Source organism: Carya illinoinensis, chromosome 7, assembly GCF_018687715.1.
Source record: "Carya illinoinensis cultivar Pawnee chromosome 7, C.illinoinensisPawnee_v1, whole genome shotgun sequence".
NCBI lineage: Eukaryota > Viridiplantae > Streptophyta > Magnoliopsida > Fagales > Juglandaceae > Carya > Carya illinoinensis.
This window is the reverse complement of record NC_056758.1, coordinates 14,360,629-14,377,719: the sequence shown is the minus strand read 5'-3', so window position 1 is coordinate 14,377,719 and position 17,091 is coordinate 14,360,629. Positions and strand designations below refer to the sequence as shown.

Below are 17,091 nucleotides of genomic sequence, written 5' to 3'. Positions count from 1 at the left end.
ATTTGAAAAATATATACCAAGCTGAAGTCATGTAAAATATGCGGAAAGTACATGAGAAACAGACCTGAATGTCCAGATTTCAGCTTGTACCAGTTGATTAACAGCAAATATCACTAAAAATAGCTGGATTTAGGCTTCTACCGGTCTGTATCAACTCCAAATCGAGATGTATCGGCTCTAAATCAGTCTGTATTGGCTCTAAATCAGTCTGTATTGGCTCCAAACCAATTTGTATTTGTCGGAAATGGTATGTATCAGCCGGAAACGGCCCCAAACCAGTATGTATCAGGTTGGAACTGGTATGAGGTCGATATTAGGTCCAAACCAGGTTTGTACTGATTCCGGCTTGAAACTGGGTTGAAACTCGAATTAGCTTATTGTAAACGAGAATACGTGGGTTGTGGATTACCTTATTCTCGTTACCAAGCAGGCACTATTCAAGATAGGAGCATAAACTTACTCTAGTTTAAGGACATCCTCACCCCAAGGCCAAATAGCTAAGCTCTGCAACCAAATACTCCCTCAGCTTTGACAAGTGGCCCTACCGACAGCCTCCAATGACAGGAAAGTCACTGGAAGGTACAGATGACGACAGTGAGCTCAAATCCAACAGCCACTACTGGATACGACGCCGGAAAACCCCGGAAACAACATAAAACCAAGTGTTGTGCTAGAAAAATCTGTTCCAGTCACACCCAGCAGCACCGCCGCACCATCAACTACCACAGAAAGGGCCGGCAACCACAGCCAGCCCCTACCAACTGACAGCGTTACTTCCGTCAAACAACCATCACTGAGTTGATTTTCTTCTTTTCTTTTCTTTTTTAATGTATGCAGACACAGGTGAAATCAAATGGACTAGGCGCACTCTGATACCATGGAGGAAAACCATTTGCTCAAAAACCCTACAGTTTATTAATTACTATTCCACTATATAGACTAAACATAGAATTGACGAGTATACCCTTATGAGTTATTACAATAATACCCTCTAACAAGTATCATGTCAAAGTGGTAACAAGAAACACATACATTATTTTAAGTTCAAATACTAGCACCAAATGATCAAAATCAAGTATGGCCAAAATGAACCTTGTTGTCGCCTCCTAAAAATCTACCTCTTGGCATCAAATAAATAATATTTTAACTTTTAACGCACTGTTGGGGAAACCCAGCTGGATGAATTTGAGACAATATAAACTGATGTACTAGTTTGGCTTTTCCATCTACTAGCTTTTGCCTTTTTGGTTGGATACTTTAACATAATGTTAGAACCCAGTCTGTTTAACCTGGCCAAAACCATTTATCACTGCTTCAGTTTTCATTGATACACTGATAAACTCTCTATGTTTGAATGTCAACTCAGAATAGTCCTAGATTCTCAAACTACAATGATTTTGTCTTGTTTTCCAGCTTTCCTAGTCAGGTGCTTCTCTTGTACACGCCTGTGTGGATTGAGCCAACCTGCATTTCTAATTGAATCGATTTACCTACTAAAAAAAATTTAAATAAAAAAACCTGTTGCATCAAACACCAGAAAAAATCTTACATAAAAAGAAAAACAAAGGAAACCCAAAATGAGATCTAGTGGTCCAAAACTCATTGGAGACATTAAAAAATTACAAAAATTTTTCTGAGACTAAAATTAAATAATCAGACAAAAATAAAACTATCTCCTCGTTGCCTGCATCAATCCCTTATGAAAAGAAAATATTCCCAAAAAGAATTTCGAAGGAACACATTGGCAAACTAAACCTGGTATACTTGAGATGATTGCCATTGTTTTTCTGATAATAATTAATTGGAGAAAAATAATACTGCTTGATAATTTACCTGGCTATATGGTCCAATGCAACTAGGTGCCCAGCAGGAAATACTTTGAACATGCAAAACTCTTTTACTCTGGTCATTTGCAACCAAAACTTCAATGTTAGCACTTCCTAAACCCACTTGTAACAATGGTAGTTCAATGGTACTTCGGGATGGAACACCAAAAGGGCACTTCTCCTGTGTTATATATCTCACATATGTCTCATTTGCTATGGTAAACTTGTTCATGTCAGCAATATATAGATGAACATAGAGGACATTCTCCCAATTAAAACCACATCCCACAAGCTCTAATTCAATCTTCTTTAAAACAACCTCCAAATCTTCTTGCAAACCTACAAATCAAAATAAACACAAAACAGTTAACATGGTAATGGTATAAATTGAAATGAGATCAAAGGATGCAATTTTTTAAAAGGAAAACAATCACAGAGAATTACTGCAAAATCACCATTCCTCTATTATTGTCTACCTGCTGAAGTATGGCACGAATCTTGCAACCAGCAACAAATGGAAAATGTACTATAACTTTTTGTTCTTGAAATGCGAAGTCTATGTTCTGCAACTGCATCTAACTTGGTGACTTCTGCAGCAGATTGGCATGTGGCTTCACTGCTTTGAAGAAAATCACCTTGCACTTCATATACAAAACCCACGTTCTCCGGACAAATCTCAGAGGTTTTGTCAATGCCACTTATAGAATTAGACTCTTCCTTATTTTCTAGATGAAAAGCCAAGGGATGAAGAATTCCGACTGGGGCTATGGCCTCAGAAGATTCCATTATAACATCAAATTCATCAAGTACAATTCGGGCTTTCTGTACATTCATAATGAAATACGTTTGTGATAAATAAGGCCAATAACAATAACATATAAAGAAAAACAAAAAATATTATAAGTGACCTAAACCTTGACTAACAATATTAAAAGAAGAAAATAGCTAAACTAGCAGTAAACACAAATCCCTTAGAAAATCTGAGATCATGAGCCCGTAAGAGTCATAAATTGAATGAAGAAGAGTAACGTAATAAAATTACATATGATTGCAGAACCACAACTTATTCATGACATACTGATGCCTTGTGATGAACAGTGGGGAAAGGGGAGGTGTCAAAAGTAACATGGGCAAAACTAAATCAAAATTATTAAACTAAAACGTGTCAGGGAGTCAACTTACTAGAAAAAGGGGGCAGTCAAGTGTCAATGTCTCATATTCACCCCCTTCACCACATACATTAATCCCATACAACCTGTGTAGTAACATCAGAATGAACAAAGCATTTATATTTCTGCTCATAAATTTAATAAAAGCTTTACCAATAAAAAATTTGAAAAAGAAACTGAAAAAAAAAGGACTCGACATACTCTTTCAACCTATGTAGATAAGACTTCAAGAACCCTATATCTTTGCCCAAATGCTTTCTAGGGTCCAACCCCATCGCTGCAACCTATGAAATTGAAAGTGTGTTGAACTCTGATCTACAAGCCAACCATATGAATATAAAAAGGTGTTTCTCTTAATATGCAGTAAGAAAATAGCATATGGTGACAAATGATTTTACTAATTATATTTTATGGTAAATGTAAATTTAATAGATAACAACAATAGGATTTTTACTAATTCTGAATCTAACACTATATGATGAAATCTAACATACATTCACATTACCAATTGAGAAAAGCTAGACCATATTTATATTATACAGAGTAGTTGATAGAATCACTATAGAAAGCATGCAAGAAACACAATCACTACATCATAAATGTGAGATAGGCTAGAATCCATTAAAACATGAACAAGCTTCTCTAAGTGTTTTAAAGAAAGAAAACAGATCTATACTTAGTGTTGGAAGGGATAATAGTATAAAATATTGCCAAGTTGTGATGAGAAGTTTGTTGACTTCTTGATGCCAAGTCAATAAGTTGATATGATCATTCCATTGCTGTTTCAACAATTTTAAAGATTTTTTTATGACGAGGAATCCCGGAGAGATGTCTTTTACCAGGTTAAACCCCGGACTCGTGTAACTAACACAACATACATTTTTCTTCGGAATCCCCTTTTCATGTACCTTAGATGATATGTTCCATTCACGAGTTCATTGAAATTTTATGTTGCATGCAAAGGATATGTTTGTGACATGAAGATGCCTAAGTTATGAAAAGTTGTGAGAAAGGAAAGAAAGATGACACATGAGTGCCTGAAAATTTTTTAAAATATTTAGTCATATGATATGATGCACGATGGTACCAGAGGAAAAAGAAAGGGGTAGCAGCCACCATGTATGGTTTATAGGGATTGGTTCCATTGTTTTTAAAATCGTACCGTACCGGCCGGTACGGCCGGTATATTCCGTACCGGCCACCAGACCGGTACAGAAATTCTATAATTTCGTACCGGTTCAAATACCGGCCGATATTTTGGCCTGTACCGGCCTATGTACCGGCCCATACCGGCCAGTATTTCGGTCTCATTTTTTTTTTTTTTTTTCAAACTACAAATTTATTTTTTTACCCCCAATTTAGACTAAACTATTTATAATTTATATAGATATATGTATTTATGTATAATTTATTTATATATAAATTATTATTTTGAAATATAATTAATATATATATATATATTTATATATATAATTTATTTATATATCGACTATTCCGAAACAGTACACGAAACGATATCGGTATCGAAATCTTTCATTCCAGTGCCTTGACCGGTACGGCATCCGGTACGGTATTCAAAACATTGATTGGTTCCTTGAGTGCAAAATTGTATAATGAGTGATGTCCAAATATAAGCCTAACTCTACTCATAACAAGCAATGTTGGTGAAAGCACTAGGTGCACTTGAGCACAAACACCGTCTAAAGCATAGGTGCAAAGTGCAAGGCACAAGTGTGCATCTTTTTTTTTTCATAATTAATAATAATTTTATTACCACGAATAGGCACATCGCAAGTACACAGGAAGTATACAAAGGAAATACCTACTACGCTCTAGAAAGCAGGAAAACCAGAACAGAAACAAATCCAGTACATTTTCATCATTCCTTACAAAGATCTTAGCCCACAAACTCAAAAGTAGGAAAAAAAAAATCGAAGATCTTCAAAAGAACGCTCTTTATCTTCAAAACATCTCGCATTCCTTTCCAGCCATAAACACCACATTAAACACAACGGAATCATTTTCCATCTGGCACCAACACCTTTCTTTGCCTCAAAACCACACCAACATGCAAGAAGATCCACAACTTCCTTAGGCATCACTCAATATAAACCTCTCCGACCAATAACCTCATTCCACAAAGACTTTGCCCACCTCACAATGTAAAAAATATGATTTACAGATTCACCATCCTTACACACCAATCGGCTATACACAAACCATGTTTTCTAAGGTTATCCATAGTCAAAACTTTCTGTAGAGCAACCAGCCAACTGAAGAACGCTACGTTAGTAGGTACCTTCACCCTCCAAATGCTTTTCCAGGGAAATACACAACCAGGATGACAATTAAGCACCTGATAAAAAGAACTAACTGAAAACCTGAATTTCCTGCATGGTCCCACGATAGCCTGTCCTCTCTTCCCTGCATCACTTTTGAATTATAAATTCTTCCCAACAAACCTGAAACAACATTCACTTCCCAGTCATTTGCATCTTTAATAAAGTCAACATTTCATAGAATATTATTATCCATACATTGAAGATAATCTGCCACAGTAACATTTTGATCCCTTACAATCCTGTAGAGATGGAAAATCTGATTTAATAGCTGATTCCCCACACCAAATGTCATGCCAAAAGAGAATCCTCTTCCCTTCCCCCTCCTTAAATTTAATATGTTTAGAACCCACCCACCCCCCCCCCCCCTCCCACAACAACTAAACCCAAAAAAACATTTCCTAATAAACTTCCATAAACTCACCCCATACGCTCCTCTAACTTCCTTAGAACACAAATCCCCCACCCACTCCCAAATTTAACAGCAACAACAATCTTCCATAAAGCATCTCTATTAACCCCAGCCGGCAAAGGGAAAAGTGAAAAAAAATACGTAGGAATATTAGACAACATACTCTTTATCAAAGTAATTCTTCCCCCTTTAGACAAATATAACTTTTTCCGTCCAACCAACCTTCTCTCAATCTTCTCGATCACCCCATCCCATATCAAAACAGATTTGTGAGAAGCACCCAAGGGAAGACCAAGATACTTCAACGGCAGTGAAGCAATCTTACACTCCAAAATATTAGCCAAATCTGAAATATTGCCTACGGGACCCACTAATCCAATTTCAGACTTGTTTAAGTTAATTCTGAGACCCAAGACAACTTCAAAACATAACAACAATGCTCTCAAGGAACAAATATGTTCTTGGTTGGGTCCACTGAAAATCAAAGTGTCATCGGCAAAAAGAAGATGAGATAGTTTAATGCTATCCCGTTCCTCATTTCCCACCTCAAAACCTGACAAGTGCCTTCCTCCTACCGCCGCTTCCAACATTCTACTCAACGCATCCATGACAAGAACCAAAACAGATAGCAGATCTCCTTGTATCAAACCACATGAACTATTAAAAAACCCAACCGGGGTGACATTCACCAAAATGGAGAATCTTGACGTCAAAATGCAATGTTTAATCCACATACACCATTTCTCTCCAAAACCATATCTCCCAAGCAAATACAAGAGAAAATCCCAACTAACATGGTCATATGCTTTTTCCATGTGCCGTTTAATCAAAATTCAAGATTCATTTGATTTAATTCTGCTGTCCACATACTCATTAGCAACTAAAACCAAGTCAAGAATTTGTCTCCCTATTTCAAAGGCATTTTGAGATTTCGAAATAATATTTCCCAACACCACACTCATACACCTTAGAGATTATCTTGTATACCCCATTCACCAAACTAGTAGGCCGATAATCCCACAGCTCCCAGCCCCTACCTTTTTGGGAATAAGTGCCATAAATGTAGCATTGAAACTTTTCTAAAATTTCATAAATGTATAAAATTCAAGAAAACCCTTCATAATATCATCCCACACTATATCCCAACAAGATTGAAAGAAAGCAATTGAAAAACCATCCGGACCCGGAGCCCTATCCCTTGCCCCTGCCCTTCCTCTAACCACATCAAAAACTTCATCCTCATCAAAAGCTCTCTCCAACCATTCTGCAGTTGCCTGATCAATGGAGTCAAAAAATAGTCCATCAAGCTTTGGCCTCCATGAGTATTCTTCAATAAACAACTTCTCGAAGAAATAGACAATGTGATCCTTAATGACCTCTTGATCTGAAATGATGTTATCACCATCATGAAGAACCTCAATAGCATTTTTTCTTCGATGAAAGTTTGCCGTACGATGAAAAACTTTCGTGCACTTATCACCTTCCTTCAGCCAAAGGACCTGGGATTTTTGTCTCTAAGAGATTTTTTCTATTAAAATGATCTTCTGTAATTCATCCACCACCAGTTTTTTTCTCTCCAATTCCTCGCCAGATATGTCCCCCAACAGTTCCTTTTCCTCCAAACTCTACAACTGCTGCATCAAAAGTTTCCTTTTATTTTCCATGTTCCCAAACTCCGCAACATTCCACTTCTTCAAATCTATTTTTGATGCTTTAAGTTTACCAACCAGAACAACGCTTGGAATACCAAAAAAAGAATATGAAGACCACCACGACCTCACCCTATCCATAAAACCCTCAGCCTCCAACCACATATTTTCAAATTTAAAATACCTTAGCCTTCTAAAAGTGCCCCCACCCTCCAGCATAATAGGATAATGGTCAGAACACACTCTCGGTAACCTTTTCTGCCTCAAATCAGGAAAGCAAACCTCCCAAGAAGCTGAAACCAGAAATCTGTCCAGGCAAGACCATGCCCTTCCATTTGACCAGGTAAAATCCCCACCAACCATCAGTAGATCGATCAAACCATGCTCAAAAATCAGATCTGAAAGAGCATTCATGGCATGAGAGAAATAATTATCCCCCACTCGCTCGCTAGGGAAACGTGTAATATTGAAATCCCCTCCAAAACACCAAGGAACACCCCAACAGCTGCAAACACCCGCCATTTCATCCCATAAAATACTCCTACTATTATCCACGTTAGGACCATAAATCCTCGCAAAGGCCCATTCAAATCCATCATCCACATTTTTGAAACAGCAAGCAACCATAAACCCTCCTACATAATGACCTACCATCTCCACTAACCTCCTATCCAACATAACAATAATACCATCCAAAGCCCCTTCAAAACTAATTCAATCCATCCCACACATTGACAGCTCCATAAACTGTTCACAATAGTTTGATTCACCAACTTTAGCTTGGTTTCTTGGAAACAAATAACATTAGCACTCCACTTTAAAATCATATTCTTTACCCGAAGATGTTTTCTATAGTCATTCAGCCCCCTCACATTCCAAGAGATGATTGTTGGCTTCATTGATGACTGTAAACAACCCTCTCCTTGCCTTTATCTCTAAAGGCACTTCCTCCCTTTGAATTAAAATTAATAGAGCCCAATAACCTCTTCTATTCCCACTCCTTCTTTAGAGCGGATCTAGCCACTGAAGGTTGACCAGACTCTATGGCTATTAGAAGTGTTCTAAATTGTTCCTCATATCCAACACGAGATTCCCACACAATCCTTGATTTCATCCACATTCCTCATCACCCAATTAGATGGGGAATTGGACCATTCAATTTCAGGATGGATAGAACACAACAGATCAAGGTCTATTTCTTCATCAAGCTCCCTCTACTCTCCTGACTCACTTGACTCTACTTCCTCCTCCAAGAACCATCTGCATCTCAGAATTAAGCCTGGTTTGGTTACCAAATACCAAACTATCTCATCTCATCTAATCATTACAACTTTTTCCAAATTTCTATACAAAATATAATAAACAATTTAAATTTTTCAAATTTCAAAATAAAAGTAATATTATAATAATATTTTATTTAACTTTCAACAAAACATCTCATCTCATCTCATTTGAACTATGTAACCAAATGAGGCCTTAAACTTTTGGGTGCAAGGGACCCCAGAGACAAACTCCTCAATGGACCCAGAGACATTACCACTCAATTCCGCATCTCCCTCCACCACTTCCACCCCCTCTGAAACCCTCTCAATTCCTCCAAAACATAGCTTAGTAGGAACAAGCAACGATTGGGAAGAGAACCTCCCATCCCCGATATTAGAATCTCCCTTCAAAACCTCAAGCTCAAAGGAAGGCAACAAACTCCCCTTCGCCGGATTTGAACTCACCACTTGAGCACCCTTAAAGGGATCGATTACCACTGTCAGAACTCACAACCACCTATGCCATTAAGGGTTTATTTTGGGCCTCCTCACAGTTCCAAATCTCAGATTTGAGAAAATGAAGAGTTGCTGTAGGACAAACCCCTGTCAATAAGCCTCTCGGAGACTCGCTGGCTGCCATCGACCCTGTCTATGACATCGAAGTGTCTGTCAAAGCCACTGAGCCCTTGGGCTAGGCCACACCTTCCCTCAGGCTTTTTGAGCCCTGTATTTCGCGCAAAGGCTTAGCCTTCCAGAGACCAAGCCTGCTTGCTAGGCCTCGATCCAGCCCATTAGTTGTCTTAACTTTAAAACCCACAGGTCCATTTTGCAGCTTCCCCATCCTTTTTCCTTCTTCCTTATCCACTGAATTTAGGCCCAAACCCATAAACAAACCCAACCCTTCATCTACCTTCTTCAACACTGACTCCAACCTCTCCTTCCAACCAAATAAGTGTGCGTCTAATTTATGTAAATCTCACATTTTCAAAGACAATGTATAATAACAACAACAAAAAATCCATAAAATACAATAAAAAAATATTCAAAAAGCAAGATGGTAATATATTTCGCATAAACTCAAACATAACATTTTTTATATAATTCTCTTATGCCTTAATAAATATACACTTCTATGATATTTCATAGCAATAATCAAATTAAAGTACATGGTTGAATCAAACTATACGAAAAAGGTCATGAACAAAAGGCTCAAGAATTGTAGGTGTTGACTTCTATGCTAACAAAAAAAGTCAAATATCAATCCATCTAGAAAGCCAACTTGCACAATTATATTGGGTTCAAAGCATATATATCACACATGACAGATTGTGGTGCCTTGGTACATAAATGATCTTCAATATCAACTAAATACTTGAGAATATTTGTTTAGATCATTTTCTGGTCCTGAATTGATATTTTATACTTCTTTTTAAAAAATTACAAAAGCACTTTACCACACTCTTAGCCCATGCCAAAAATCGACCTTTCGTAAATGCACTTCTCTTACCAAAAGCAAAGCACTTCAGCCTTTGTGCTTAAGAGAGATTTTACCAACATTGCACTTTTACTTATGTATGATGTATCAATTTACTAGGTATGCACCTACCTTTTGTTTTAAAAATTAACTACTTGGATACTCTAAAGGATGATTCTATAGACCATTAAATCTAGAGTTGGAGTCGTTACCTAGAAGATGCTTCTTTATTGGCTTATAGCACAACAGTGATTTTATGTTTAACATGCTACTTTCTTAGTAAAGACAGTTAATGTTATGGTTTCTTTTTAAAGAGTTTAACATGTAGTACATTACTTTAGATGAAATTTGGATAGTGAGTTGAGATAAAAGTTGAAAGTTAAAGAAAATATTGTTAGAATATTATTTTTTAATATTATTATTGTTTTGAGATTTGAAAAATGTTGAATTGCTTATTTTATTTTGTGTGGGAATTTGCAAAAGTTGTAATGATTAAATGAGATGAGATAAATTGAGATCAACTCTAAAACCAAACAGGGCCTTAGTTTATTTTGATGATGAAGAATCTCAAAGACTCTGCAAACGCAACATGTTTTTAACTTGGTTAAACCCCAGATTGGTGTAACACACCCATCATACGGGTCAAGTAAATTATTGCCTTTTCACCAATGGGATGTGGCCCATAGAAATTGTTTGCACCCAAGAGTTTGTACCTTAGACCTAGAGGGAGCATACCACCAAGACCAAAGTCTTTACCATTTGAGCCAACCCCATTTAAGTTTTTTTTTTTTTTATGGGTAACCCCATTTAAATTTATTAATAAGGTTTTCTTTTCCTTGGTTTCATGGAGCTCTTATATCTTTGTACTTCAGGATGAAACAAAATATGTGGTATCCTACCCCTAATGGGAAGGGTATATTACAAAATACGGATGTTGAATCTTGTTACTAGTTAAACTTTTTAGTATGTGCTCAAAGAATATCCAAACTAGTTTCAGAAAGCAAAATACCTCCATTTGAGAAGAACAAATATAAATAAATAAATTGCATAATTATGTTAGAAAGGAACACAAGAGAGTAAGTTGAACCAGGAATCACCTTCACTGTGATAGCTACAATCCCATTTGTTATCTAGTTAAGATCAAAAGAAACACACCTTGTTACACAAGAATTTGAGACAAAGAAAATTGAGTGATTTCCATTTTAATGTTAATATACTGTTTACCATTTCTTGAAGAAGCAATGACTGATCTTGTTTCCACAAATATGCCAGAGAAACAAGCCCTAACCTTGAACAAACACTTTCCACTCGTAGCCTTTGATAGTCAGATGCAATAGCACCAGAACATACTGCTGTGACAGAAGGTATCTGTCTTTTCACTTCATTTAACAAAACAAACATGTCTTCAACTTCATCACCCATGGTCATTCTGTAGCTAAGCTTCTGATGCCTAATGACCCATAAAACCATTAAAGACTAGAATATGGATTCAAAAAATATACTTAACAGTCCGTCATTCATTTATGAATCACACACACTTTAATGAAAATTTAATGTTCATCTATATCAAGTTAGATGGGAAAATCTCTTGGTCAAAATATATTTGATTATAGAAATTTGAAGGGGCAGTGAGAATATATATCTTTCTATAGATACATTTTCCCAGTAGCTTTCCTCTATTTAACAAATATAATTCATTTAACCCAACTACATTTCACGATTCTTTCTATAATGGATTCCAAATCAAAGTTTCTTTATACACCAAACAAAATGGCATACCCAGATGGCTGAAAGGAATTGAACCCACCTTACAGCAAAAAATACTAGCCAAAATATCTACCCTTCAATTGGCCCTACTGGGACATTTCACTTTTACCCAAATTAATTCTCAAACATAAACCTGCTTCAAAACATACAAGATTTGATCTGATACTTAGGAAGATGTTCAGCATCATCACAAAATACTTGCACATAGAAGGTGGGAGACAGACACCAAGATTCTAGAACCACCCACCAGCCAAAACCTAGATACTTCAACAGCCCAACTAAACAGTTTGCTGAGCCACGACTAAGATGAATTGTAAAGGAGACACGGAAAATCTTCTCTCAAACCTCTAGAACTATTAAAGAAGCCAGGACAGCCATTGAAAAGAAATCTCATGGCAGAAATACAAGATAAAACTCATTGTTCCCATCCATCTCCAAAGCCAAACCTTCCTAGAATTAATTTTTATGATAAGTAACAAATTTTTATCAACTACCACTAATAACAAATTTTTATCAACTACCACTAAAGGCAGAACACAAATACACAGAAGTATATAAGAGAGACACTCACCGAGAATGAGAGAAAGACATATGAAAATCGTGCAAATTTAGGCCATTAAGTCTATAGCAACAGCCCAAATAAAAAAGGCATTAATAAAAACAATTTTGACCACTTCCTAAGATATATTGAATAATACCCATTAGATGATCACTGGCTTTCTCAATATCAAACTAACAAATGACTCTTGGATTTTTAATTCTGGTTTTACAATCAATGAGCAGCTATGTGTATGGATGTCAGCTTATTACTAACTTTGGCCTCCTAGTTTTGTTTCCGCCTTCCTAAACAAATGCTTTCTGTTGTATACACCAAGTGTACTTGAGTGTGCACCTTTAAGCTATTAATGAAAAATGCGCCTTGGCCTTCATTCAACTGGGTATCTGGAATAAGGTCTCGAATAATCATGGGGGTAAACAAGCCCTCGGCAAAGAGTTTCCCACAATTGCATCTCGATAATTCAAGGGGAAACTCCCCCAATCCCATGGACCCTATAAATTCTTTGTACTCCAATTTAGGGCTGTAATCGAGCCGAGCCAAGCCGGTTTTTGGCTTGTCGAGCTCGGCTCGACTCAAAATACTCGAGCTCGAGCCTGAGCTCAAGATTTTTTTTAATTCTTTGTTCGAACTCGACCCAATAAGCTAAAATCTTAACTCGAGCTCGAGCTCCTCCCACAAATGAGTTCGAGTCGAGCCGAGCTCGAGCTTGAATTGTTCTTTTTTCTTTTTTCGGAATAAGATTTAATAATTAATAAATTAAATAAATAAATAAAAAGAACTAAGATTGAATTTATACAACTAACAAGTAGAACCTCTATTAAATTATAAAATTTTAAAAAATTTATAAATAATTAATATCTAACTAGTTGATATTTATCCAAAATAACAATATATTATATGCCTACATATATTAATAATACATACACTTAATATAATAGCATATATCTATTTCATATATGGTTCTCACCTACTAGTATATGAAATTATTAAATTTTATCAACTAATTATTATACAAATTATAAAATATACCTATGAAGTATTTACTATATAGACATAAGTAATTAGAATACATATTATATATTTAATTATAAAAATGGTATGCTTATATTATTAGCTAATACATATATACATGCATAAGTGTATGTATATATTTATCAATATATGATGAGTTTTAATCAAGTCAAGCTAACGAGTCGACTCGAGCATAAACGAGCAAGCCTAAACGAGTTTTAGCCGAGTCAAGTCGAGTTTTATCGGGTATATGTCATTTACAAATCGAGCGGGTATCTGCTTTAACGAACGAGCTTTTTTTTTCACGAGTCGAGTTCGATTCGAGTTTAACCGAGCGAGTACCAAGCGAGCTATCAAACAGACTGGTTCATTTACAGCCCTATACTCCATGATTCGAACCTTAGACCTAGAGTAAGCATACCACCAAGACCAAGGCTCTTACCACTTGAGCCAACCCATAGGGTTAAACTATTTCTTTGCAAAGATTCCAATAAAAAGTGGACAATTTCATACCATCCTTTCAAATTTACAACTACAAATGTCACCTTAAAACCAACCACATCATTTGATTCTAGGATATCTAAATGTTTGCATCTTACCTCAACAAAGTTATTAAATTAATTAAAATAGAATGCAATTTTGCATTTATGCATTGGTGGCGGCCACCAATTAATAGTTTTCAATATTAAGAGAAACCCAAATCTTGAGGATCAAGAGCGCTCCTTGGAAGAGTTTAAGAGTTTCTTTTTGGAAGACTTTAGTTATGTGGACCATTGTCATAAATTTAATGGTCTCAACTTTCATGATTTCCTTGTAACCATTTCTAGTTCCTAACTAGGTGTAATCACATGTATACTTGGGGCTATGCCTATTCAAAATCAATAAAATATCTACTTACTTATCAAAAAAGAGAAACCCAAATCCCTCCCAAAATTATCTTCAGCAAAACCAATACCAATCTATGCTTTGCCACTTTCTATCATTATCGAAAATTAATTAATGCTCAAAATAATATTAGTAGCATAAACATGGTCATACCCCAAGTATTCTTGTTTTTAAATTGCAACAGAAAATCATTATTTATTCATGGACTCACAGTGAAATTGTTAGATCTTTAACCAACTAATAGTTGTCCTTCCCTTTGAATCAAATTATAATCAATAAATAGAATACATAAAACATATAAAGAAAAAATATATATTAGTCAGGGAAACATGATTAAAGATTTGGCACTAGCCAAAAAATGAAAAATAATTCTTGCAAGGGCAGAGTCAACAATCAACCTTTGGGGAGGGAGGGTGTAACAAAAATTATGACAATCAAATCTTCCTGCAATCCATTACAGATGGTGTGCTTTCCTTTTTGGATTGCCTTGAAATATACAAAAGTTTCCAAAACAAAAATAAACATCCATTTAATGGGAATATTGCTATTAAGTTTGAAACCCCCTTTTTCAAATTTCAAACTCACCTTTTTCTTTTTAAATTTGAACCACCTCTCATGCCGATCTAAAGGCATTATTTTGCCTAGATAAGTAATCTAAAGGGATTATAAAAATAAAAATAAAAAATCTGTTTGTTTCATTCAAATGTGTGTCATTTGTAAAATTATATTTATAATGAGGTAAGTATTTCCGAACTTTTTTGTAAATGAAATATTTTGCTACATATAATTTCACCAAAGGAAAATAATATATGTAAATTAAACCATATAAAGATATAAACAAAACAGAATAACCTTTGTAGCTTGGCGAAGTGTTTAGATTGGAGCACTACTATCCCAATGTTATGCGATAAGAAGCCTTAAAGAGACAGAAACAGTATAGAGGAAGTTTAACTTGTTTTGCTCTTTTCAACGTTTGGTTTGAGGCAATATAAGGTCTCATGTTGATCACAGTAATTACATGGGAAGAAAAATAATAGGAAAATTGGTATAATAACTAATTGCCAGTAGCATTGTGGCATTGATTGAATTTGAATGAGTGGCTTCTTGGAAAAAAAAAAAAAAAGGTTTTATATTTAAATAGAAATTCATTTTTAGGTATATATAAAAAAAAAAATAGAAATTAGAATTGGAGCACCATAAGCTTCTTTTGAAGCTCTCTTCCAGAAAGGACACATGTGAAGATGTTTTTCAAACCTTCAGGGCATTGATGCCCTCCCCTACTCTACATGTGGTTCCATCATTGAACTCTAGCACTTTTGGAATTATAAGTTAAGATCACTTTCTTAGTTCCGTGATAAGAAGAGATTGTTTTTAAGTTCCCTGATATCAGATAATTGATTTTACCAAAGAATTCCCACTTAAAAGGCTTGCCTTGTAGATCCTTGTATTCGTCGTCTGAACAATGGTAGTCCCATGCATTCTGCATAGGTGACAACTATTTGGTGCCCAACCTGACGAAAGCATTCAACAATCCGAACAAAACAGTAAACAAACCAAAGTAAGAAGAAATGTTTATGCACATTTTCTTTATGGGTAAATAAAATTCAAGTAATAATGAAGATATGCACATTTCATCTACCAAAAACAAACAACATTTTTTTACCTATTACAGGAATTATAAAAATAAATAAATAAATAAAATAGAACAAGATCAACCCTCACAGCAAGGGGATAAACAAGTATGTGTGGCATACAAATACATGTATTCCTGTTGTAATGCAAGAGTTTTCCGTGGGCCCAAAGCTTACTTCTAAACATAGTTTTCAAAGCATTGGCATCCACAACGCTATTTTTTTTTTTTTTTTAAATTAGTCATCCACCACGATAACTAGAGATGAAGAGAGACTAACAGTTTGGTACATGTAGCTATCAAGCTCGTCCACTGAATCATCAGCCGGCAACAAATTCGCCAATGCAACAACCTACAAAAACCAATCAATTATCAATCCTTTGTTTGGATAACTAACAACCTAAAAATCCCAATCGATCTTTCGTGGAACCAAGCCCCATGGGAAAAGTGACAACATGCATAGGACTCGAACATCAAATTTCTTTTATCATGTTTTGGGTTGTTTTCCAAGGGTTTTCTCGGGAACCAAACAGACGAGAAAGGAAAGAAAGAAAATAAACCTGGTGACTATACTGCATACACTTGATCATGGCGTAACAGCTGTCCTTGCCGCCGCTTACCAATGCCACCACCTTCATCTTTAAGCTATCCCCGGCTGCGACCGTTACCCAAGTGACACTCACGAACAAAGAACTTGGTTTAGGGTTTTTAAAGTATCCTCCAGAGATTTTTTATATTTTTTATTTATGCGCAAATACACTCGGAAGATTGAAGATGGCGGCCAACGCCCTCGAGCGACCATCAGCACTTCATACTTTCTTTTCTTTCTTTCTTTTCATCGGAAATTGGGTAAAATTATGATTTGGATATTGAATAAAATAAGATAAAAATTAAGATATTGTTTAGTCATGCATTATAAATAAGATTAGATAAAATATTTTATTAAAATTTAAATAAAATATTATTATAATATAATTTTTTAATAATCTTAATTTTGTTATGAGATTTGAAAAAGTTGAATTGTTTATTATATTTTGTGTGAAAATTTGAAAAACTTATATTGATTATATATGATGAGATGAGATAAGATAATTTGATTTTTGTTAAC

At 35.5% G+C, this 17,091-nt stretch overlaps 1 protein-coding gene across 4 annotated transcripts in view; it reads right to left on the bottom strand.

Annotated features, from left to right (window-relative positions):
- Positions 1-16,834, bottom strand: part of LOC122315332 (diphthine--ammonia ligase) — a 34,897-nt gene extending 18,063 nt beyond the window's left edge. Inside the window, exons 1-9 of one of the 4 annotated variants that reach the window (XM_043131188.1) lie at positions 16,544-16,834; positions 16,264-16,335; positions 15,785-15,864; positions 11,356-11,581; positions 11,229-11,261; positions 3,197-3,279; positions 3,009-3,081; positions 2,303-2,648; positions 1,834-2,165 (exon numbers count right to left, since the gene is read on the bottom strand). In XM_043131188.1, the coding sequence (XP_042987122.1) occupies positions 1,834-2,165; positions 2,303-2,648; positions 3,009-3,081; positions 3,197-3,279; positions 11,229-11,261; positions 11,356-11,581; positions 15,785-15,864; positions 16,264-16,335; positions 16,544-16,621 (1,323 nt within the window). In that variant the 5' untranslated portion in view covers positions 16,622-16,834. The remainder of the gene's footprint in view (positions 1-1,833; positions 2,166-2,302; positions 2,649-3,008; positions 3,082-3,196; positions 3,280-11,228; positions 11,262-11,355; positions 11,582-15,784; positions 15,865-16,263; positions 16,336-16,543) is intronic. The other 3 variants (XM_043131189.1, XM_043131191.1, XM_043131190.1) reach the window with 3 other exon arrangements.
- Between the last annotated feature and the right edge of the window lie 257 nt (positions 16,835-17,091).